Source organism: Phacochoerus africanus, chromosome 15 (genome assembly GCF_016906955.1).
Source record: "Phacochoerus africanus isolate WHEZ1 chromosome 15, ROS_Pafr_v1, whole genome shotgun sequence".
NCBI classification, from domain to species: domain Eukaryota; kingdom Metazoa; phylum Chordata; class Mammalia; order Artiodactyla; family Suidae; genus Phacochoerus; species Phacochoerus africanus.
In genome coordinates this window covers 78,096,454-78,123,549 of record NC_062558.1, presented here as the reverse complement: position 1 = coordinate 78,123,549, position 27,096 = coordinate 78,096,454, and the positions used below count along the sequence as shown (strand labels likewise).

The window sequence follows — 27,096 nt, the reverse complement described above, 5'->3', positions numbered from 1 at the left end:
GTTTCCTTAATATATGAAAGAATTTGGCCCAATTCTGGATAAGGTATTTTTAGTCTACCTGTTTTTATAGTTCTGAAGCAGTATGAAATAGGAAAAACAGCTGTAAAACGCTCTAATTTAATCAATGATAGAGCCTTTCAGAGTAAAGAAATAAAAGACATATGCAGGAGAGTTAAGAAGAATGTTATCTGTCGTATGTACTTTTTCCAAAAAGTAGGGCATAGGGCAGTCTAATGTTAACAGCTAGGCATGAAAAGTTTCAAAGAAGGAAACATGAAAAATTAATGCTGGTGAAACAGAACATTAAAATTAAAGAATATAGATATTTTAAACAATGCTAAGTTAAAATGAACACACAGTCTTTTTTTCCCCCCCCCATTTTCTTTTTTCAGCTGCATCCACAGCATATGGAAGTTCTTGGGCCAGGGATCGAATCTGAGCCACAGCTGCAGCAACACTGGATCCTTAACCAACTGTGCCAGGCCGGGGATTGAACCTGTACCTCCATAGAGACAAGCCAGATCATTAACCCACTGTGCCACAGCTAGAACTCTTTATTTTCCAAGGAAAGGAGGACAACTGCCAGCTCCATTTGCCTTTCTCCCCTTGTTTTGCTTGATGTCATGAGAAAGAAAGATCAGGAGAGACTTTTCTGGGCTTATCATTCAGGAATCTGAAGCTTTCTGGAGATCTTAACCTAGCTTAACTACACTTAGCTAGAAGAGTTTAGACATATGAAAAGACCTTTTGAATCAGATTTTATTTATTTTTTAATTACTCAATGATTTTGTTACATTTGTAGTTGTACAACGATCATTACAATGAATTAGATTTTAGATCAGTCTCAGTCATCAAGCCAAGAATCTTCCAATTGTCTTGATCTTATAGAAAAAGACTACTCCTTCCAAAATGGTTTAGTTTCTATAAACTGTGCCAGTTCTTACTGAGCCTGAACTAGACAAAAATTTAACCCTTCCTGATAAACAACCAACTATTGTATTAGAAACAGATGTTTTAACTAAAGATATAATGCAAAAACATCATCCTCAGTTATTAGCATACTATTTAATATTCACAACTCGTTTTAAAGAACAACAATGTGTTAACATTTAAGCCTGAAGGGCTATGAATATACTATGTACTGTACTTGATGCAGCTTGTTTATGCAATATTCTGACAGACACAATTAATCTTGTGAAAATGACTGGGATATAGCATAATATTAAATTATCTTTAAGCCAAAAATACATATTTTCCTAGTAATATACTCTCATAACACTCGCAATGATAGTAGCATATGGAAAGAATATTAGGAGTTAATTATTTAAAAGAAGAAATTAGAGTTATTAAATTCATAAATCTTGGCTATGTGGCAGAGAAGGGTTAAAGGAAGTGTTTAACTTATAAGTAAGTATGAAATAAATGAGTCTGTACCTCCAACAAATGCATCTCCAGCTCCATTGGTATCAACAATTTCCTTCTGGTCTTGATCCAAGACAGCAAAAGCAGTGACTTCACTTTCTGCAATTAGAGCCAAAGAAAGGCAGACTGACTTCTCTTTGTAACACTCAATATACAAATTCACCCAGTCAAGTTTGAAAGCTCCAACATCCTTCAAAGAAAGAGATGGAACATGAGGTCCATATTCCGTACTTTTCACCAAAGTGAAAAGTCATCTGCAAGAATGCTTCTTGGGTACTTCTCAGCAAATGCTGTGTGTGTTTTGTTAGAGTTATATTTAGGTAGTTCACATTTTTGAGGAACGACTGTAAATGGCAGCAGCAGTGCCTTTTTGGACAGTAAACTATGAGCTAAAGGAAGTGTTTGTAAGCACAAACTCATGGGTCTCTAATAAAGTATCAGGCCTGGCTACAGTCTTAGCAGTGAAATCTTAGATACAGTTGAAGAGCTATATGTTTTTAAAAATTCAAATAATGAGTCTTGGGCATTTTTAGGAAATCGCACAATAGCACAATAAAAATAAAACAACACTTCTGTTATCATACTTGATGCCAATGTCAAAGATTACTGATATCAGTTGGCTTACTACAGATAACCTAACCTGGTTAGTTTTCATAAAGGAGTCATTGCTTCTTCCAAACTATCTGTCAAATAACAAAAGGGAATGCTACCACTGAATGTATAGGCAGAACAAAAGGGACAGTGCAACAAGCTCTTGTCTTATAGCAATCTGGACCAGGGCTTGGTTGTTTTGACTACAGAGTAACCTAATATAGGACTTTAAACTTGGCACATGGCAGTGGAATGGCATTACAGTAGTCCCCCCATCCACCCTTTTGCTTTTTGCAGCTTCAGTTATCCGCAGTCGACTGAAGTCCTAAAATACTACATGGAAAATTCCAGAAATAAAAAATTCACAAGTTTTAAGTTCCACACCATTCTGAGTACCATCCCACTCTATCCTGCCCCAGACATGAATCATCTCTTTGTCTGATATATGCCGCCTGTAAGTCACTAGGAGCTGCCTCGTTATCAGATGGACTGTCACTGTACTGCAGTACTTGTGTTCAATACACCTTTATTTTACTTAATAATGGCCCCAAAGTGCAAGAGTAGTGATGCTGGCAATTCAGGTCTGCCAAAGAGAAGCTGTAAAAAAGTGAAAAGGTGAAAGTTCCTGACTTAATGAGGAAAGAAAAAAAAAATCCTATGCTGAGGTTACTAAGATCTACAGTAAGAATGAATCCTCTACCCATCAAATTGTGAAGGAGGAAAAAGAAATGTGTGCTAGATTTGATGTCACACTTCAAACTGCAAAAGTTATGGTCACGGTGCATGGTAAGTGCTTAGTTAAGATGGAAAAAGCATTAAGTTTTGGGGTGGAGGACATGACCATAAAATGTGTTCCTACTGACAGCAACATGCTATGCCAGAAAGCACTGAGCCTACAGGAACACTTCAGCAAGGGATCCTCTAAAACGAGTGACACCAAGCCATTTACTGCAAGTAAAGGATGATTACACAGATTTAGGAAGAGATTTGGACAGAAAAACATAAAAATTATTGGAAAGGCCGAATGTGCCAATGAAGAAGCTGCTGCTGCATTTCTGGGAGTGCTGAAGGAGCTGATTAAGGAACAGGGATATCATCCAAAAAAGGTCTTCAGTGGTGATGAAACTGGGCTCTTCTGGGGAGTTCCTGTCGTGGCTTAGGGGTTAACGAATCTGACTAGGAGCCATGAGGTTGCGGGTTCAATCCCTGGCCTTGCTCAGTGGGTTAAAGATCCGGCATTGCTGTGAGCTGTGGTGTAGGTTGCAGATGCGGCTCGGATCCTGTGTTGCTGTGCCTGTGGTGTAGGCCGGTAGCTACAGCTCCGATTAGACCCCTAGCCTGGAAACCTCCACATGCCGAGGGTGCGGCCCTAGAAAAGACAAAAAGAAAAAAAAGAAAAAAAAGAAAAAAAAAAGGAACTGGGCTCTTCTGGAAGAAGACACCCCAAAGAAGCTTCATCACATAGGCATTGTATCATCTCCTGTTACCACAAGAAGAGTGAGTACAGTGCAGTAAGAGAATCTGAGAGAGAGAGAGCTCACATTCACATAACTTTTATTATAATTGTTATATTTTATTATCGGTCCCTGTTACTTGTTACTTAATTTATAAATTAAGCTTTATCATCGGTTTTTATGGATAGGAAAAAAATCATAGTATATATAGGGTCTGGTACTATCCATAGTTTCAAGCATCCACTGGAGGTTTTAGAATATATCCCCTGCTGATAAGGTGGACTACGGTATTTGTGATGAAATCTGGCCTAGAGGACATTTGTAAAAGACTGGATTGTGCTTTTTATTGGTGTCTCGAACTTGTGAAACTACAAATTTTCATTCTTTATGGGGACAGATGTAGCCAAAGACTTGTAAACTTCAATCGTACCTAAGACCAAGGAGAGAAAAGGAGATCTTGAAAACCTTAAGGTCTAAATAAAAAGAACCAAAAAATTTCAAAAAGCGTGTTCTGTCTGCCTTTTGCTACCTGCTACGAATGGATACCTTCAACAAGAGATAAACATAGATATGATAATGAAAAAAACAGCTCCTCCTGGAAAAACTGATATTCAAGAGGACTCATTCACTTAGTGATCCCTTTTGATCACGTCTATGAATGCTGAGAAGACTCTACATTAAAAGCACCTGTTTAAATTCTAGGTACTAACTTTCCACACTTTAACACCAGATCTACATGAAGCTGACAAGATTTTGATTGATTGGAAGTTAAGGCGTAAATATCCAGGATTAAATTTTCTAAGGAGTATACAGAACATACTGCTACATAGGCCAAAAAGAAAAAAAAAAAGATGTAAGCAGATTTTATTAGAAATAATTAGGAAAGGGCTACAGTCTGGTTTAGGGAAAGGGCTGCGCCATAAATATTTATAAAGAAATTTGATTTTATTGCTTCCAAGTACAAGTCATACTATAAAGGGAATTAACAACTATAAACTAAGAACAAACAGGCACTAAACAAGTAAAATGAGCCAAGTCAATGACACCATTACCATTTATAATAGGGTTACATTATGCAATAATATGTCTATAAAACATTTTAGGTAATATAAGAATTAATTACTGGATTATAGATTTGAAAATAATTACTTATAAATGGGAAGTAAGTCACAATTAGATATAATTCCTTGAGTTCTTTGTTTAAAAAAGTTATTGATTTTTGGTTGGCTAAACCTTTATTGATGAGTAAGACCTAATTCACAATGAAAGAGATTATCTGAACTTTATTCCTAAGAATCATGACTTTTGATCTAAATTAGTAAAAATTCTAAATGAATGCACTTTTCCTACACTTTTTTCTGGATTTATGTGCAGACCTTTGAAATGCTTTATCCTTACGTGTCATATAAGATTCAATTTCCTTAAACATAAAGTAGAAGTATTTCAACTCATACTTATTAATACAAATACATATGTAAGAATACTAAGAATGTAAAAGAGCTATCATTGATCGGTACAGACATAATCCAGACTCTATTATTTTCTGCATCTAGAGAGCTATATTATGAAAATTCCTTTCAAAGTAATAACGCTGAAAATTTGTCAGATCTTGAATGGAGTTCTAAATCACTGAAAAGGGATTAAACAATGTACAATAATATTTAAGTTCAGTTATATTTTTGGTACATTCTTATTTTTTGAAATAAAATGATCTAAGGTGGTTTACAGAGCTATTTAAAAAAAAACACCTCACACAACTAAGTAAATTGTATTAATGAGCACGACCTATTCCATCACCTTCTAGACAATGTATGTACATAAAATACCTCACTGAATCTTAAGACACAGTGATAGACATGGCATTATTTGGCCAGTGAGGCTCAAGACACTCACATGACTAGTCTTCTTAGGTGTGAAATAGACCTGGAGTAGCTGTAGGAATAAGAAGTAAAAATAGCTTTTTGGGAGTTCCCGTCATGGCGCAGCGGTTAACGAATCCGATTAGGAACCATGAGGTTGCGGGTTCGGTCCCTGCTTTTTTTAGGGCTGTACCCATGGCATAGGGGAGGTTCCCAGGCTAGGGGTCATATTGGAGCTGTAGCTGCTGGCCTACACCACAGCTATTTCAACACCAGATCTGAGCCGTATCTGCAACCTGCACCACAGCTCACAACAATGCTGGATCCTTAACCCACTGAGTAAGGCCAGGGATCAAACCTGCATCCTCATGGATGTAGTCAGATTCATTTCTGCTGAGCCATGATGGGAACTCCCACCATTTTCTAGATTTCTAAAACAGCAGAGAATCATGAGTTTCCCCAAGCAGACAGGAAACAAACACTAACAATTCAGTTGACACCAGATTTGTTTAGTGTTACTTAATAGATAAGATCCTCAGGGTATCTTTAGCCAGACCAATGCAATTCAACTTACTTAAAATACAAAATAATAAAAATCAATCATTCTCTGGATAGTTTGTACAAACAGATAATTTACTCTTCACTTTACTGCGACATAAGCCTTACTACACAATCCCTTAAGAGGCCCATCTGGCTAGAATCAACTGTAATGCTGAGTCAATTATAATAGAGGTGGTTAGTTCATACAAATGCCACAACATCTACTGAAAATTAATACAAAATTCAGTCACTCAATGCCAAACAATTAGAGTGAATGTATTTAAATGTATCCTGTATCCTCACTGCTACCAAATTAACTATGTATTTTAGCACTGTCTACACACAACCTCATGAAAGGTAATATCCTGAGGAAATTTTGTCCAAGGTATATTAAAATGTCATGTTTTGCTATATTTTTTTGATGTCACCTCATAATTGTACCAAAGATACAACTGAAGAAGATACAAAGCAGGATGAGAGGGAGATGGGCGGGTGTTTTGCAGCCTGGAGTAGACTGCAGTCACCACCTCTGCCACTGCCTCTGATGAGCGTCAGAAGTGCTGGCAAAAACTTCACCAGAATGTGACAAGTACGGTTGGTAAAAACCAGAACTCCTAAGATTAAAAATGGCTCCTGCACCTTGGTGATTCCTTATAATATGGTAATTTCCAGGGTATTAATGTTTTTGTTTGCTTAGCTTTTTTCAAATTTAAAAATTTTATTGGAGTATAGTTGATTTACAATGTTTTAATTTTGCTTGTTTTTTATTAATCTTTTTTGGGGGGATAATTTTAAACTAGGAGAAAAGTCTGAATAAAAATACAGAGAACTCCTATGCTTATAACACTTCCCCAGATTAAATAGAATTGCCACAATTTATCAGTCCATATATATATATATATAATTTGAGTATAAGTTGCAGATACCATATCCTTTACTCCTTAGTAATTCAGTGTGTATTTCCTAAGAACAAATATATTCCTTTAGATAACTAAGACATGTTGATAAATTTAAAAACTTAATATTGTTATTTAATCTATATTCTGTATTCTAATTTTGTTAATTGTCCTAATGTCTTGTATAGCAATTTTTTTTCATCTAGTATAGGATGTCTTCTAGAACCACATATTGCTTTCAGCTGTGCTTGTTTTGTTTTTCTTTCAATGTAACTTTTGGTTTTTACTATAGGTAATGCATACCTATAGCACAAAAATATAAATATTTGAAAAGGTATGGTATTTTAAACAAAACTCCTCTCCTCTTACCCCTCCCATTTCATCCAGTTCCTAGTCCTACTGCTTTCCAAACTGGTTATCACTGTTATTGATTTCCTGTATATCCTTCCACAATTTCTCTATTCACATACCGGCAAAACACATTGATTTTTCCCCTCTTTGGTTTTTTTTTTTTGGTCTTTTCTAGGGTCACTCCTGTGGCATATGAAGGTTCTCAGGCTAGGAGTCTAATCAGAGCTGTAGCCACCGGCCTACACCACAGCCACAGTAACACGGGATCTGAGCCACGTCTTCGACCTACACCACAGCTCATGGCAATGCCGGATCCCTAACCCACTGAGCAAGGCCAGGGATCGAACCAGTAACCTCATGGTTCCTAGTCGGATTCGTTAACCACTGAGCCACGACGGGAACTCTTGATTTTTTCCCCTCTTTATTTTAAACAAAGAAAGTATCACATAATGCAAGCTGCTCTGGATCATGTTTTTTTTCACTTGGAGATCTATGTTGGTAAACAGAGAATGTCATCATTATTTTTCATTGCTGCGTAACAGTCCATTATATGTACATACTATAATTTACTTAAGCAGTCCTTTACTGATGGACTTTCAGGTTATTTACAATCTTTTGTTATTAAAAACAGTGTTCAAAGCACAGTGTTTCAAAAGCACTGATGCTTTTATGTTAAGTAGAACTTAAATTTAATTATTTTACTTAATAGCTAAGAAAATAGTATCATTCCTAATTTATATAGGGAATTGACACAAGGAATTTAAGTTGCTATACAAACAGCCTGAAAGACGCCTGTGTCAAGGAATAGGGGGGAAAAAAATGAGAATCCAGGAAATGCTTTTTTTTCACCAAGACACACATACCAGGATATGAGCAAAGACACCCTGCTCAGACTGCCCTAATAAACAGGATAATGAAACAGATGACAAATTCTGTTAATAATAGAGATTTATAGAACAATCCTAATTAACAAGGACTTCTGGAGGAATGAAGAGTTCTGGGTTAATTTAATTTTCTGGTTAACTAAAGAAAAAGCAGAAAGTCTTTTTAGTTGGAAATCTTTCTAAATGTACTAATATAATAACATACCATGACATCCCTGCTTTAATTAGTTTAGTCTATTGAGCTGAATGAAAATTTTCTTTGATAAAAGAGAATTTTACAGGACATGTTAATGTCATGGTTCTGAACATCGATTCTTTTTTCGGGGGGCGGGGGGGCTGTGCCTGCAACATGTGAAAGTTCTTGGGCCAGGTATTGAAACCAAGCCATAGCAGTGACCTGAGTCGCTGTGCTGACAACACCAGATCCTTAACCTGCTGCACCACAAGAGAATTCTGTGAGCATCAATTCTTTTTATGGTTCCAGAGGTATAAGTGCTTTCATAAAAGGCTGGATAAATGAAATGATGGCAAGTACACTGGATTAGGACTCAAAAGACCCATGGTTTGAATCTGGTTTTGGCTTGCCAATGGGGAGGGGGAGGGAGTCGGATGGACTAGGAGGCTGGGGTTAAAAGATGTAAACTATTGCATGTGGAGTGGATAAGCAATGAGATCCTGCTGTAGAGCACTAGGAATTATGTCTAGTCACTTATGATGGAACATGATGGAGGATAATGTGTGTGTGTGTGTGACTGGGTCACTTTGCTGTACAGTAGAAATTGACAAAATACTGTAAACCAGTCATAATGGAAAAAACAAAAATCATCAAAAAAAGATTTTAGAACATGTAAAAAATAAAAATAAAAAAAGAGCTATTGTGTGTCAGGACCTCTGTTAGAGACAGGGAATACAGATGTGACTAGGACAAAAAAAACACCTGCTCTCATAGGACCTATAGTCTAGTGAGGATAAATAAGATGTAACTAACAACAACAACAAAAAAAATGAAGATAATTTGAGATAATAATAGATGCTTCAATGGAAATAAAACAGAAAGATGTGATGAAGTATGACTGGGGAGAAGAGTTAATTTAGGTGGCTGTTACTTCCTCACTGAGAAGATGATGTTTGAACTGAGACTTCAACAGCAAGAAGGAACCAACCATGGGAAGATTCAAGGGTAGAATATACAGGTGCAGAGGCCCTGGGCTTGCAACAAACTTGGTGAGCTAAGCCTGTTTAAGGTTAAGAAGGCCATTGTATCTAGAGTATAGTGAGTGTGTGGAGATTAACTCTGTGTGTGTGTGTGTGTGTGTGTGTGTGTGTGTGTGTGTGGTGAGGAAAGGGCTGGTAGAATTTCATTCTATGTAGTAAAAAGGGAAACTATTGGAAGGTTTTAAAGAGAGGAGTGATATGATCTTGTTTCTAAAAGAGATTATTCGGCAGCCTTAGAGAATAGACAGAATAGTGGGGTTGGGAATGGAGTCAAAGATGCTACTTATCGAGAGAACTTATATGAGTCATAATGCAGCTTAAACTCTGTATTATCACTCAGAAAATGAGAATCAGGAGTTCCCATCGTGGCTCAGTGGAAACTAATCCAACTAGTATGCATGAGGATGAGGGTTTGACTCCTGGCCCCACTTAGTGGGTTAAGGATCTGAAGTTGCTGTGAGCTGTGGTGTAGGTTGCAGACAAGGCTCAGATCTGGCATTGCTGTCGCTGTGGGGTATTCCAGCAGTTGTAGCTTGGATTCGACTTCTAGCCTGGGAACTTCGTATACCACGAGTGTGGCCCTAAAATGCCAAATGAAGAAAAAAAAAAGAAAAGAAAAGAAAATGAGAGGTATACTTGCCTTAGTATTTACTGTTAATATTATACAAATTAATCATTAACATATAAAAGTGCCCTGTCAAATATAAAGCCCTATACAATTTTATAAGGTGTTCTTAGGAGCTTTATGTTCTTTGATCAAGCAACAAGTATTTGCTGAACACTTGCCATGAGCTCTTCATTCCCTGCTAGATCCTTTGGAGGAGGATATGGGAGAATTATTAAGATATCCTCTGTCCTTTCAAGGAACTTAGGATCTAGATGGAAAGAGAAATCTAGCATATGTGAAAGAATTTGTAAAATATTATATGCAACACTTACAACTGCAACAGGAATTCAAAGTAGGAAACAATGTGGGTGTGATTAATTGGAGATGGTTTCATAGAGAAGACTGAATTTAAACCCAAGTTTTGATGTGGAGTGACAAAAGGAGAGGAAAAGAAAGGTATATATTTACCTTAGAAGACATAGAGGAAGAAGGAAGTTTATATGTTAGGTAAGGCAAGAAATAATGCAAGGTGGGTGGGGTCCAACCATCTCTAGGGAGACTCTAAATGCCAAACAGATGTTTGACTTGATATATGAGCTACAGTGGGATGTAGCTACGTTTTTTTTGAGTATGAAAGTGACATTCTAATGCTTACCGTGAGCCAGGTACTGCACCAAGTGCTTTATATACTTTATCTCACGTATTCTCAGTGCAGTCCCTAAGTTAGGTGTTACTGATCTGACTTTATAAAGATACTAAGGCTCACAGAGGTTGTCAGCTGCCTAAGGTCTATGGCAAAACAGGACTTTGAGACAAAAAGAATGAAAGAGAAGAGGAATTCCTGCTGTGGCGCAGTGGGTTAAATACCCAACTAGTATCCATGAGGATGTGGGTTTGATCCCTGGCCTCATTCGGTGGGTTAAAGATCTGGCATTGCTGCAAGCTGTGGTGTACATTGCAGACGTGGCTGGGATCTGACGTTGCTGTGGCTGCTGTGTAGTCAGCAGCTGCAGTTCCAATTCGACCCCTAGCCTGGGAACTTCCATATGCCTCAGGTGCAGCAGTAAAAAGAAAAGAAAAAAAATGAGAATGAGAGAATGAGAAAAAGAATGAGAGAGAGGAAATAAAATGTAATTCCAAAGTTGCCTTTTGAGCAATGTTGCTACCATTTAAAAAAAAATAAAAGGATGGGAGGGGGAGGGAGTGGGAGGGATCGGGAGCTTGGGCTTATCAGACACAACTTAGAATAGATTTACAAGGAGATCCTGAAAAAATAAATAAATAAATAAAAATAAAAGGGAGTTCCCATTGTGGCGCAGCAGAAACGAATCCGGCTAGGAACCATGAGGTTGTGGGTTTGACCCCTGGCCCCACTCAGTGGGTTAAGGATCCGGCGTTTCCGTGAGCTGTGGTGTAGGTCACAGACATGGCTCAGATCCCTCATTGCTGTGGCTGTAGTGTAGGCCGGCAGCTGTAGCTCTGATTTGGCCCCTAGCCTGGGAACCTTCACATGCTGAGGGTGTGGCCCTAAAAAGTAAAAAAAGAAAAAAAAAGTGATAATGGAAAATAGAGATTTTGTAACAGTTGAACAGTAAAGATTTTCAAAATGGATATGCATGTACAAAGCTGTTCTCTATTATTAAAGAAGAGGCTACTGATGCTTCTACTTCCAATCCCGGGCTTTCTATCGGTAAAAGATTTCGGTTTGAATTGTTGATGGTGGCAACGGCAAGTATTATTTAGTTTACAAAGTAAATGCTGCATCAGATAGTAAGAGACCAATGGTTCTTTTTTCTCTTTAAGGATTAGAAGAAATCTTAGAGCAAGAAAGCACTGCTGAAATATCACTGAAGTTTACTGCAGTCTTCTAGGGATGATAATGCCTTAAGGTAATGTCAGAGGTTTATGTGGAAAGAAAAAAAATTAAACAGTTTATACGACACAGTAAAATTAAAATTCCCCAAAGTATGGAGTCAATTTCAGTGGGTGCCCTGACAAACACTGATAAAAGTTATGAGTACTATTTATTATTCAATAAACTTAAGTTAGATTCACAGATCACTTGACTACTTGGAGTACAGTGATAAACACCAGTGAACAACCATTTCATCCAATTTAAATAGAATCCTTTTCTTTATTGAGTCATCTGCCATTCTCTCTTGTACTTAAAAGTAGATCAAAACAAGTGTGTACACACACACACACACATATATATTTATTTATTTTTAGGACCATAACCTATAGCATATGGAAGTTTCCAGGCTAGGGGTTGAAACAGAGCTGCAGCTGATGGCCTAAGCCACAGCAACACTAGCTCTGAGCCGAATCTGTGACCTACACTGCAACTTGAAGCAACGCCAGATCCTTTAACCCACTGAGCAAAGCCAGGGATTGAACCTGTATCCTCACAGATACTAGTTGGAATCTTAACCAGTTGACCCACAATGGGAAATCTTCTTGATGATATGTTTATACATTTAGTGGGAAGAAACGGAGATAATTACTAAAATCTAGCAGAAAGCCCATTTTATTAGGTACTCAATAAATACTTGGTGATTGACTGACAGAATTTAAAAGACTTCTAAGCAAGCAAACACGTATTTTCTGATAAGCTGATTTTTACATATTATTTTAACAAAATAGAGAAAACAAATATTCCTCAGATATTTTCTTAGTGGCTATAATGGGGATTACAATTAACATTCTAAATATATAACAATCTAATTTGAAGTGATACCAAATCAGCTTCGACAGCATACAAAATCTCTGCTTCTATATTGGTTCCTTCCCCAATTATGTCATTGTAATAAATTACATCTTTATACAGGTGTGTCTATCAACATATATTTATAATTATTGTTTAATATATTTGTCTTTTAAATATGTGTGAAATAAAAGAGGAGTTAGAAACCAAATATAAGAACACTGGCTATTGCATTCACCCATGTAGTTACATTTACTGGAGTTATTCTTCATATGGCTTTGAGTTTCTACCCAGTATTCTTTCATTTCAACCTGAACAATGCCCTTTAGCATTTCTTATAGGGTGGGTCTATCAGTAATGGCTTCTTATAGCTTTTGTTTAACTGGAAATGTCTTAATTTCTCCCTCATTTCTGATGAACTGTTTTTATCAGATATAAAATTGTGTATACTTAAGCCCATTTTTTTCAGATGATGAATTACAAATCTAATTACCCCCCAAACTAACTTACCTAGTAGATACTCCACGATTCACAACGCATTTTTTCCCTTTTTCTCTGGCCAGATTTGTGGCATATGGAAGTTCCTGGGCCAGGGATCGAATCTGAGCCACAGCTGTGACCTATGCCGCAGCTGTGGCAATACCATATCTGTTATCCCACTGTACCAAGCTGGGGATTGATCCTGCGCTGCTGGATGGAGACAATGCCAGATCTGCACAGCAGGAACCCCCACAATGCATTTTAATATACTGAAGGTCCACGAAGGTACAACTGTAGTGTGGGCAAAGATCAGTGTTGAGCTCAAGACAGGAAAGCTTTTCAGAAATTGGTTGCTGGTTGTACTTTTATAATTAAATATACAAACCTATGATCCTTTTAGGCTCACCTAATTAGCATCAAATGAGTTTACTTAATTATAGTTGTAAATTAAATGCATAGGGTTTGCCTCATCTCAAAATAATTACACGAGCATTGTAATGTGAATTATGGAACATTAATTTGTATTTTATCGATTACTCCCTAAACAGAGACCAGTACTCATTAGGACAAAGTTATTATCATAGCAGTTTTGATAAATAGCTCCTAGAAAAGGTTGCTGAATAATATTTGCACATAAATTCTTTAAAGGAAATGTGTGCATGTGTTAGAACTGGTGCTGCACAGACATTTATGCAAAGCTCCATAGAAAAATGTGCTTCCCGAGGTATTTAAGTGAGGCACATATACATGTATGTATATGAAGTCTCCATTTTCATTCTGCACAGAGCTAGAACTTTGTCATATTTATAGTAGAGGCTGTGATTACTCTTTAAAAATTTTTTTTAGGTATAATGTTAAGTAATTACAGGTCAAACTGTTACCTCTAACAAACAGTTCTTAGTATCCCTCAGATGGAGGAAATGATAGGTTAATTATCAAGTTTCCTAAGCTTCTGCTATGTTCACTATACACAGAACCATTAAAGGGGGGGACAAAAAATTCTATATCACTCCCTGCTCTATGGAAACTTTACTACAGCAGATTTTTTTTTCTCTCTGACTTAGGTGATCTTAAAAACAAACAAAAACAAACAAACAAACAACTGAGAAGGGAAGAAAAATTTGTTGCTAGAAGATGAATCCAGAATTATTAAAGGTATAAATACAGACTAATCAAGGGGAAAAATATTCTAACTCTAGGGTTGTTGTTGCTTTTTAAAGATACTGACTTGTTGATCAATTGGGAAGAATAGCCCTGGTCAAACAGGGTTAACACAATTTAATCTTTCTCTCTTTCTTTCTCCCTCCCTCCCTCTCTCTCTTTCCCTCCCTTCCTCCTTTCTTTTCTTTTTTTTGCCAGTTGAGGAATCTTAACCACATATAGAAGTATTTCAAATGCAATTTCATGAACAGGCTTCGGATTTTTCTTAAATATAAAATGGACTTCAGTAAAAACAGGAGATTTTCATGTTTAAAAGACATAAACTTTTCAGACCAGATCCTTGCCGTACTTACTTTAACTGCACCCTTTATTTTTCTTTTTCCTATTCCTGCTTTATTGTGAGACAACTACCACCAATCACACCAATAACTGTTATTGGACTTAAATTATTTCCTCTTATTTTTCTTGGATATTTTGCACTGTGTGCCAAAAGAAACTCTCTGCTTCCTCAGAGCCTGAAAAAATGCACTTGGCTGCTTACTGTAAATGCTAACATTTTGCTAGTTAGGAGCAGCAACATTATTAAGCTTCAAAAAGCAACGAAGGTAAAGCTTGGCCAGATAGGCCAGGCCTTTCTTTGCATTTAGAATTTCTAACTTTGGCCACCATAGCTTTTATTCTCAGTATACTTGTAGTTTTCCACCATTTTCTCCCTTTAAATATAGAGACTGAGGGGAAGACCTCAGCATAATAATCCTGTTTTAATTCAGCCCAATTTTGGCCTAAAGCAAACATCTAATTACTTGTGATTAATTCTAAAGAACATAACCTACTTTCATGTTCAGTGGATCTGTGTTTGAATCTAACTAGTGGCTTCTCCTCCTTTTTCACTGCCTTTCAGTCTTTTCTCTGTGTTAACTTAATCCCCAAAGTGACTGAGGAATCATAAACTGCCATTTTCCTACTGCACAAAATATCTCTATTATGCACCTCACATTTCAAAGGACTTATATTATTAGTCTTGAATTGTGAGTTCAAATTCAGATTAAATTCAGACCTCTCTGTAATAAATGACAAGATGCATGAGGGTTGCCTATGTAATCAAGGCAACCATAATTATATAATTATTGATGAAGTTCCTGTTGATAAACAATGCAAACATTAGGAAATACTATTTTGCAATTAAATGGTGAAGAAAGCTGTTTATTGCCTTCCATTTTATCCTCTGTTAATAAGATTGAAGTTGCAGATGTTCTTGTATGCTGCATTGATGTTAAATGGTGCATGATGCTCTAGGTGGTTCCCATAACCTTGCTTTGTCTACTATGAACTGACTCAATTGATATGATAATAGAGAAAAGAGCTGGGCTGAACTAGCACAATTTGCATAGCCTTGAAATTTGCCATTATTGGACAGCCAACCGCTCCTAAAAGTTCTTGTTCAGTTGTCACTGACAACGTGTTAGACAAATAATATTTTGGAATTAACCACTCAGGTGGGGGCATCAGTTCTTAAAGCCTTTATTCCATCAAACAAGGTACTCATCAATGCATTTCTAAAGCTAACAATAGGGAATTTTGTGATTTTCTTTGGGATCAATTGCTATTAGATTTAGTACAAAGAGAGCAGACATCATTCAAGAGGTCACAAAACAGTGGTAGCACTTGCAGCTTTTTGAAACAGAAATTATATTTGGAGAAACACTTCTCTCCTTTTTGTGAAACCTGTATTTTCATCTCATTATTAAATAAGTATTATATTTTAGATTAAGATATAATAAAATCTTTAATGTTGCTCAATATTGTACTTTGCTCATTAAAAGAATTATGTGAGACCCCATACAAGCATAATAGGAATTGGTCTGATGCATGAAAATAAAATGACACACCAGCAAACCTTAAACACTGAAGAAAATCCCAATATATTCCCAAAACACTTTGAGCAGTAACAGAACTAGAAAAATACCATAAATATAAGGGAGAACTGAGAATCTCTGAGTTTAGAATTTACGAGCATAGATGATGAATGAAAATATTAAAGACAGTAAATGTATCTTTGGTAGGTGGACAATGAAACAATTATAAGTAGAGAGAAGAAATGCAAATAAGTAGGAAGAATGTAATTTAAAGTTAACTGTAAAAATAAAAACCCTAAAAAGCTAATATGAAAAATTTAGTGCTAATGAAGGTGTAATACAAAATGGGAAACAACTGGGCTGCTCTGTAATGCTTAGAAGTCAATATTAAAGATTTAACTCACCAAAGGGCAAATTTCCTTATGACCAGTTGGAGAAGAGACGGATAAAGTAATTTAGAGAAATAACTAGATGAAAGACTATGCATACAAGGAATTAATGTTTTAAAAAGGGCAAAGCAAGTGGTTTTTATTTATTTATTTTTTTTGCCTTTTTGCCATTTCTTGGGCCAATCCCATGGCATATGGAGATTCCCAGGTTAGGGGTCGAAACGGAGCTGGAGCTGTAGCCTACACCACAGCCACAGCAACGCGGGATCGGAGCCGCGTCTGCAACCTACACCACAGCTCACAGTAACGCTGGATCCTTAACCCACTGAGCAAGACCAGGGATCGAACCTGCAACCTCGTGGTTCCTAGTCGGATTCATTAACCACTGAGCCACGACGGGAACTTCAAAGCAAGTGGTTTTTACTTTATTTTTATTTTTTATTTTTTTCTGTCTTTTTGCCATTTCTTGAGCCACTCCCACGGCATATGGAGGTTCCCAGGCTAGCAGTCTAATCGGAGTTGTAGCTGCCGGCCTATGCCAGAGCCACAGCAACGCGGGATCCGAGCCGCGTCTGCAACCTACACCACAGCTCACGGCAATGCTGGATCGTTAACCCACTGAGCAAGGCCAGGGATCGAACCTGTAACCTCATGGTTCCTAGTCGGATTCGTTAACCACTGTGCCACGACAGGAACTCCCAATTCTTTACCTTAATTCAAAGTTTAAACAATAGTTTGTTCTGACTTTTTTGTTTTTAGTGGTTTAATTTTAAATTACAATGAGATTACTAGTTTTATTTCAAGAAGACTAGAATACAAACCTGTGAACTAAAGTGGGGCACTGGTACATTGTATTTACCTCTCCTCCTTATTGGACTCATTTCTGTGCAAGAACTATATTCTGTTAATAGGACTGTACTTCCTACCTGATTAAGATCAGGTTTGGCCATATGACTTGCTTCAGCTAATGAAATGTGAGAACTACTGTGTAATTCATGCATCACCTCTTTACCCCTCTGATACAAATAGTGTGCTCCTGATCAGGGCTGCCCTAAGAGTTGGTCCTAGAAAGAAGAAAACATGGAGTAAGCCTCAGCCACCCAGTGAAGAACAAGAATCAAGAGATAAAAATAAATCTATTATTGAACATCATTAACATTTTGAGAGTCGTTAGGCTGCTGCCTTAGTCTACTTGGCTCATAAATATATTTTTAAAAAAGAGGTAGCATTGCAATTATTACTCTTAATGAAAATTAGAATCATGAGATAAAGGCTACAGAATAAGTGTTTATTTGAATTTGATAATACCTTCAATTTGTCTGAACCAAAATGTAATACTGGACTAAACATTCAAGACATACTCTTAAAGAGCATCTGGGGAGTTCCCTGGTGGTCTAGTGGTTAGGACTTGGCGCTTTCACCACTGCAGCCTGGGTTTGCTGCACGCCATAGCCAAAAAATTTAATTAATTAATTAATTTAAAAAATCTAAAATACATACTTGGACCTCCCTGGTGGCTGAGTGAGTTAAGGATCTGGCATTGTCACTGTGGTAGCTTAGGTTCATTCCCTGACCCAGGCTGCAGGTGCTGCCAAAAAAGACAAAAACAAAAACAAAAACAAACCCATCTGGATTAAATAGCAGATTATAAAATGTGCCTGTCAGGGTTATCCCTGTTCCTTAACAGCTTCCTAAACAACCCAGAAGGATAGAGCAATATTAATATGAATTTAAGTATGTTCTAGGGGCTTTTTTTTTTTTTTTTAAATCTTTTTGCCATATCTTGGGCCACTCCCGCAGCATATGGAGATTCCCAGGCTAGGGGTCGAATCGGAGCTGGAGCTGTAGCCTACACCACAGCCACAGCAACGCGGGATCCGAACCGTGTCTGTGACCTACACCACAGCTCACGGCAATGCTGGATCCTTAACCCACTGAGCAAGGGCAGGGATCGAACCCGCAACCTCATGGTTCCTAGTCGAATTTGTTAACCACTGCGCCACGACGGTGGTTGATTACAAAAGCCCCTAGAACTTAGAACAAAGTAATTGGGACCAACTGTCTCAACAAGAACAATGAGAATGTCCGGACAAAATGTATCTTTAAAAAATGTGCTTCAAGGTAGTGAAGGCCTAACAAAAGAATAAAGAATTACTGGGGTAGTTCATAAGGGATGACAGAGCCCAGAGAGGTGAGTCTGGTGTTTGATACTGCTGGGAGGACAACATTTAGAATCTAGAGACTGTTAAGAGAGATGGCCCTGGTAAAACCTCTTCATCTTAAGTTTGCAACTCAAAGGACTGCAGCTAGCCTTAAAGATGTACAGAAAGTAGACAGACCTAGGCAGTGGATTGTGGCTTAGCTTCCAATCATCTAAATTCCTAAACTGAGATCAAGATGATTCTCAGTATTCCCGTGACGGCCAAAAGCAAGCATACATCATCCTATGCCTCAAATTACTTCTACAAAGAATTTTCCAAACATAATGCCTCACATACAATAAAAAACCAAATAGCAATATAGGGAAGCAAGCAAGAAATTAAAACCAGCAGAAATCATACACCAGAAAGTAGCCCAAAGTGGTTCCAGTTATTGGACTCGAAGGGAGACTTTGAAGTAACTATACTTACTGACCATGAGTTAAAAACTGAGAATTTCATCAAGGAATATATGTTATAAAAAATAGAAATTAAGAACTTGATAGGTGTAAATGGAAACTGAAAATAAGAATTCAACGACTACCTTTTTTTTTTTTTTTTGCTTTTTAGGGCCACACTCGCAGCATATGGAGGTTACCAGGGTAGGGGTTCAATTGGAGCTGTAGCCACCGGCCTACACCAGAGCCACAGCAATGCCAAATCTGAGCTGCATCTAAGACCTACACCACAGCTAATGGCAATGCCGGATCCTTAACCTACTGAGCGAGGCCAGGAATCGAACCTGCAACCTCATGGTTCCTAGTCGGATTTGTTTCCACTGCACCACAACAGGAACTCCTCAACAATTATCTTTATTTTATTTTATTTTATTTTGGGAAAAAAATAATTGTAATGTATACATGTAAGGATAACTTGATCCCCTTGCTGTACAGTGGGAAAAAAAAAACCAATTATCTTTAATAGAAATTTAGATACAGCTTAGAAAAGAAATAGTGAATTGGAAGATAGATCAGAAGACTATATCCAGAATGAGACAAGGTGAAGATGGGTAATTTGGATTCTGCATGGTTTTTGAAAGTGAAATTAGGATCAATGGACAAAAGTTATAAGGAAGTAAATTTCTGTTCAACAAAAAGAAAAATTTTATAACAATTTAGGATTTACAAAACCAAAATGAATAAGTCGGTTAGGTAGTGAGTGTTTTAGAGAGGATTCTTTTTTTTTTTCTTCCCCAGGGCCACACCTGCAGCATATGGAAGTTCCCAGTCTAGGGGTGGAATCAGAGCTGCAGCTGCCAGCCTATGCCACAGACACAGCAATGTGGGATCCAAGCCACGTCTGCAACTACACCATAGCTCATGGCAATACTGCATCCTTAACCCACTGGGCAAGGCCAGGGATTGAACCTGCATCTTCATGAATACTAGTCAGGTTTGCTACCACTGACTCCTAGAGAGGATCCTTGAATTGAGCTGGGAAGGAGATAAGATGATCCTTTTGTACTTAAGACCTTAGGATTTATAAGAATTCAGAGAGTTAACAGGTAGAAAATTTAAATGCAAGTGTCTCATGATAAAAAGTTTTGAAAAATATAGTATAATCCTACATATGGAAAATTATGTACACTGTGCATGCAAGCACTCAGTAAAAAGATATCTAGAAGGATAAGCACTGAATTATTAACATTCATTATCTCTGAATGGGGAAATCTCAGTGGGTATTTTATGTATGGGAATATGCTGAGGATGTTATGAGTAGCCATGAGATGAGAACATTGCAGTTAGGGGTATTACATTAGGCTAGGGGTTATCACACTTTTTGGTTCTAGGACCCCTGTAATACTCATAGAAAAATATTGACTAATAGACCTATTATATTTTTATAACAATAATAATGTATTCCAAAGAAAAATACTATTGAAAAGAGTGGTATCTGCATTTTTGCCAATCTCTAACATTTGGTTTAATAAAAGCAGGATTTTCATACCTGCTTCAGTATTCAATCTGTTGCTATATTACACATTATGCAGTTTCTGGAAAACTACTAAAATTGAGTCATAAAGGCAATTTAGTGATTTAGTTTTGACTTCTAAACATCATGGATTAAACATCTTGAGCAAGTCTTGGAGATCTCCAATGGGTCCACACTTTGAAAACTGCTGCGTTAAAGTAAGGGCTATTGTTGTCCTTAGCTGGGATGGTAGAACTACTAACTCTGGACAAGCTGTAAGTGAAAGAATATGTCAACTTGGCTGTGCTCAGAGCTGTGTTTAGTGGGATAGAGGTCAGTAAGGAGTTAACACTCTGCAGTTTAGAAAGTAAAGATCCTCAAAAAGTGCTTGGATGAAAGCAAGCTGGCCAACAAGAATGTTTTTGACTTCTCTAGGCAGATCACTGTGCTGATCCCTTTATGTAATAACAGGCCCGAGTTACAGGCCTGAGTTAATTAACCTAACCTATGATTGCTTTGTTGATATAGCAAACAAAAGTAAAGTTTGCTATAAATGCACTAGACAAAGTATATTAGATGAGGCCTGAAGTGGGAGAACTAACGAAGGTCTCCAAAGTGATGACAGTCTGATTTCCACATTAGAATCCTATGGAAGACCAAGATAGAAGCCCAACCAAGACAGATGGAGATCTCAAGCCTGCCTGTCATGGCAGTTGTCCTTTTCTGGAAACACACATATACACAGAGACACACACACACACACAGACAAACACACCCACACGGTCTGCAGCCCATACTCTACTAAGACAGGCATGATTTAGCCTATTTTATAAGAAACAAAATAGGCCATTGAACTTCTACTAGGCTCAAAGTTTTAAAGACTTAAAGGAATCTAGTAACAAGTGTCGTGGACACCATTTTCTTCCTTAATCAGGAAGACACAGGGTTCTTTTACTATTGTGGAGAATTTACTATAATAATTTGGTGACAGGGTATTTTTACCCTTTTCCCCATGATGCTAAACCTTGACTTTGAAATATCATTCTATTTTTTTACTAACCTTTAAAAGTCTAATAGAATAGTACCTGTGAAATAAGGTTTATATGATACCCCCCCTAAGAATTCTTTTAATGATATTTCCACTACATTAATATCTAGACCAGAGATTGTCCAACTATGGCTTATGGGTGAAATTTAGCTAGCTGCCTGTTTTTGTAAACAAAGTTTTATTGGAACATAGCCACAATCATTGGTTATGTATTGTTTATGTGTAGCTGCATTCACACTGCGGAGGTGGAGCTGAACAGCTATGACTGAGGTGGTTCTTCTTGCAAAGCTGAGAATATTTATTATTTAGCCCTTTACAGAAAAGTTGCAGACTCTTTATCTAGATACAGGGACTATTAGAAATTGAAAGATATAGTAGAGATTTTCTACAGCTCTTTCATTTTATAGTTGAATAAAATGAAGCCCAGAGAATCAAAAAAGCAGTACACTGAGCACACAGAAGACAAGTGGAAGCGTCCTAGCACATGGGATTTCCTCTTTGCTATTTTCTAGCCTACTCGTTCCACACTGGGAATGTTCTGCCTAAATCAAGAGTCCTGCCGAGTCTCTTAAAAGCCACATATGGTCTTGGCACAGAAATTGTTTTTTTTAACACCTGGGTAACCAGGCTGTGTAGGTCCCAGGAGTATAGCAGTGCCCTCAGCATCAGCTCTAGTCAACCCCTGAGGAGTTAGATCTGAGAGAGAGCCACTTTCAAGGCCCTGCCTCATTAGTCCCTGCTGCCACCAATCTAGCTCAGAGAAAATTGATCCCTCCCTCATGCCTGCTGCACCAAGGCCAGTCTTGGGGAAAGAGGTTTTGTTCATAGAGGATTTGTTAATTAAGTCATCACTGTACTAATGAAACCCCAGAGCTTCAGTCTCTAGTAGTGTATATTACTTTAGGGTAGCCAAATTTGTACACTTAATTACAAAGAGTGTGTTCTTTTAAAAACAACTGATAATTAAAAAATATATATATAAAAATAAGATATGGAAAATACACAGCATTTATCTATCATCTTACCCCCTTAACATAATCACTCTTGCTGTTTTGATTGCAGTGGTAGGCAATTTTATATTCTGATTTTTCTGTACCACAGAAGAATCCTCAAATTTTAATAATGAAGTTTCACAAAATGTAGGAACCTATTGTGTTGATTTACTTTGCATCTAACACATTACATAAAGATAGTCTCAAACTGCTGCATTATTTTTAATAGTAGCATCAGTAAATAATATAACTTCATTCTATTGAAGTTTCTTTTACTTTTTACTATTGTACATAAAAATATATAATATCTCTGCACAGAGATGCTCCTATTTTTGATTAATCATTTCGATTAAATTCTAAGAACTGAAATTACTATATTAAGGGATATTAATATCTTTACCTATTTACATTTTAGCAATATTATAGGGTATCTGTTTGATTACAACCCAAGCACCAAATAGCAATTCTTTAAAAAGATCCTTTTATATCACATATCCTAATTTGAACATTTATCAGGGTCCTTGTGTTTTCTAACATAACTATGTTTTACCTATAGAACTGACCTTTAAAAACCAGAGTTCACATTGATTTCAACTGTAGTCAGGATGGCACTGTCAGAGAGCCAATAATAGTCTGACTTTTTTAAAAAGCTCATTAATAAAGGCAAAAATGTACAAACAGTTAAAAAAGTATTATTAAAAATACTTATTATGATCTGGGACACCTGTGACATTGATCTTTCTGCATCTCTCACAAGGAAAAAATATTCAAACTACTGTTGTATTGACATGTTGTAAAACATGCCTAAAAGCCAATCTAACATCCAGTCTATAGATAACAATTCTCAAAAACAAAAAAGAAAAATCATCCAGAATAAACACACACACGCAAATCTATATTTTAATAAACTGTATTACTTTAACTCTAGTTCAAAGTCACTACACTCAATTCACTGTAACTCACGTCTCCTAGATTAGTTCCAAGTTATATACATACATTTAAAAATGGCTAGCTCTTTCATACATGAATAATGGTGCAGGACCCCAGATACTATATCTGACCATTTTAAGATTAAATTCATTTCTTTTATTAACAGCTATACTGAGACATGATTTGAGATGGGGACCTGAGACCTAGGACAAATGTATTTGTTCCTCGACAAAAGTCTGCTTGAGCAACACAATACAAAGGAACTATAAGGGACTAAAAGTAACTACATGTATGCACTATTTGAGTAAATTATGAATAACACCACACAAAAGGTCAAAACCCAAAATCCATTTCTGAGGTTCGAGGAACAAAAAGCAGGGTATTATGCATGATCCCTGAATAGAGCACCACCAAGGGGGTAGGTAGACCACCTAAGGCACCCCTCTGGCCAGACCCAGTGATCTGTCCTTACCCTCGCCCCATTTAAGGGACGAGCTCACCCCTCTTCGTGGTGCAAGTAATGGCACCTGTTATTTGTTTTCCCTCCCTCCTGCTGCAACGTGAGTCCCAATGAAGCAATAAAGCCTTGTCTGAATTTCTTGTCTGGCCTCATCAATTTCTATTAATTAAAGAGTCCAAGAACCCAGGTAGGTAAAAAATTGACATACAAAAACTGCACATATTTAAAGTACAATTTGATAAGTTTGAGAATGTATATATCCATGAAGCCATCACTACAATCAAGATAATGAACATACCCATTACCTCTAAAAAATTTTTTTTTGAGGGGTTGGGAGCTACACCTGTGGCATGCAAAAGTTCTTAGACCAAGGACTGAACCTGCACCATAGCAGAGACAATGCTGGGTCCTTAACCCGCTGAGCCACCAGAGAATTCCCTCCCTTGTGCTTTTCTAGTAAGCTCTCACTTCTTCTTGCCCCTTATTTCTCAAACATTCATATGGATCCACAGTATCAAAGTTTGATTTGAATTGTATAATCAATTACTCTGTAATGATTCAAATAATACTGCCTGTACTCAGTAAGTGCACCTCCATAAATGGATAAGTAATTTGGATGACAGAGGTTACTTCTAGGAAAATTTCTGGGCTACAGATTCATTGGATCAACAGTAGCTTCAAGCATTCTGCTAAGTGCCATCTTCTGTGAAGACTGCCAGCCTTGTCATATATTAACACATAATTATAGATCAAGCAGCTGAAAACTGGTGGTTCTGGAAACAACAGTATTTTAAAACAAATGAGAGAGGAATTAATGTGATAATTTAGAACCCAGCCTCTGTAACATGCATAATGGCTCTGCTTCTTCTTCAGTTATCCTACTTCTTTTCTTCTGAGCTAAGGAAAACATTTATCCAGGTGATTTTTTCTTTTATTTCACAGATTGTAATTTTCAAAAAACCGTGCCAATGGTCAATCAATTCTGGGTTCTGGTTGGCCTAAGAACCTATGATGAGCATATGATATTCAGAATTTCATTGATGAAACACATTTAGTGTTCCCACATACATGAAAGAATGCCCTCTGAGTACATCATGTCCTTTCTGATGAAAAACAGGTTATGTTAATTCTTAACAGTGAGTTCCCCTTTATTTGTATTATCATTCTTCTAGTCACTTAAATTCAAAATTTTAGGCGTTTACCTATTTATATTATCGCTAATTTCTATTAAGCCTTCTTTCATATCTTTTGCCTTTAGTACTGTGATCCCTCTTTATCTTTCTATCTTCTTGTGTCTATGTTTACCTGTACACATACTGAACTATGTCCTCAGTGTGTGGTGCTCTACTCTCCTTTCCATGCCTTTGCTTGGCAAACTTCAAATACTAATGTTTACTTTTTAAAAAAAATATTTCCAATATTTTATTTCCAGATATTTAGGTTGTGAATTTCTTTTTTTTTTTTGCTTTTTAGGGCTGCACCTGCAGAATGTGGATGTTCCCAGGCTAGGGGTCCAATTGGAGCTACAGCTGCTGGCCACAGCCACAGCAACGAGGAATCTGAGCCATGTCTGCGACCTACACCACAGCTCACGGCAATGCTGGATCCATGATCCCCTGAGAAAGGCCAGGGATTGAACCTGCATCCTCATGGATAGTAGTTGGATTTGTTTCTGCTGCACCATGATGGGAACTCCCATATACTAATGTTTAATCTTGTATAAAGCACTTCTTAGACTCTTCCATAAACTAGCTGCTCCCTCTTCTTGGGTTTTTAACACCTTAAATACTCATCTATTAAAACTATTATTAAAAAAAGTGATGATTTCTCTACATCTCTATTTCATATATTGTGAGTTTCTTATCAAGTGCCTGGAACATATTAGGTCCTCAATCCCTGTATATGGAATGAAAAAATTCTATTACCTTCTTTCCCATTAATTTTCCACCATTCTAGTTCAAATCCTTATCAGTCACGTCTAAACTGCTGCTTCCAATAAGTCTACCTGCTTATAATTTCTCCTTCCTCCAGCTGATTTTATACACTAACATGAAATTATATCTCCTAAACTACTGTTCTTACATTATTCCTCTGTTCAAAACCCTGTAGTAGCTTCTCAGTCTTTTAAATCAGACCCCCAAAAAATTGCAACCTAACCTTGAGTTATTTTGTTTTTGTTTTGCTTTATCTATTAATTTTCCTTACAAAAACTTTACACTAGTCAGATACTTGTATTTTCCAGAACATTCTGTAGTCTCTATTTTTGCTACTCTATTCTTTAACAAATAGGTTCTCTTATGTTTGCATCCCATTTGAAAGTAAACTTTTTATTGAGGCATAACACATATATAAAAAGGGTACACATTGGAAGCCTGACCCTGGAAGTACTGACTCTTAGACTAAATGGAGAGAAAGGTTCTAGTCATCTCTAATAGAGCCTGCAGCTGACACACTAGCTAAATGCAGCCGCACAAGTGACCGCTATCAAGACTACTAGAACCGCCCATCTGAGCTTAATCTTTTTTTTTTGTCTTTTTGCTATTTCTTGGGCCGCTCCCTCGGCATATGGAGGTTCCCAGGCTAGGGGTCGAATCGGAGCTGTAGCCACCGGCCTACGCCAGAGCCACAGCAATGCGGGATCCGAGCCGCGTCTGCAACCTACACCACAGCTCACGGCAACGCTGGATCGTTAACCCACTGAGCAAGGGCAGGGACCGAACCCGCAACCTCATGGTTCCTAGTCGGATTCGTTAACCACTGCGCCACTACGGGAACTCCCTGAGCTTAATCTTGATTGTAGAATCATAAGAAAATAAAACTGTTTTTCTTTTAAGCTACTAATTTGTTGAGTGGTTTGTTATTTGGAAATATTTCTCCCTTGCAATTACTAATCTCCTCCAAAGGTAATCTGACCTCTCTCCAATAACTTCATACACATGGAATCACAGTATATACTCTCTTGTTTACATAAAAATGATTTTATTTCACCTTCATCCTTTTGGAAAAGTTTTTCTGGATAAAAATTTTTCTGGAATGGCAGGGTTTTTTTTGAGCACTTGAAAGATGTTTCACTCTCTTTTTTTTGACCTTCAGTGCTTCTGATGATAAATCTGCAGTTATTCATATTTTTCTCTTATATGTCTGTGCT

At 37.2% G+C, this 27,096-nt stretch overlaps 1 protein-coding gene across 1 annotated transcript in view; it reads right to left on the bottom strand.

The window, feature by feature from the left end:
- Positions 1 to 27,096, bottom strand: part of ADK (adenosine kinase) — a 479,816-nt gene that overhangs the window by 29,238 nt on the left and 423,482 nt on the right. Inside the window, 1 exon segment of the mRNA XM_047760818.1 lies at positions 1,435 to 1,521. Coding sequence (XP_047616774.1) covers positions 1,435 to 1,521 — 87 coding nt within the window.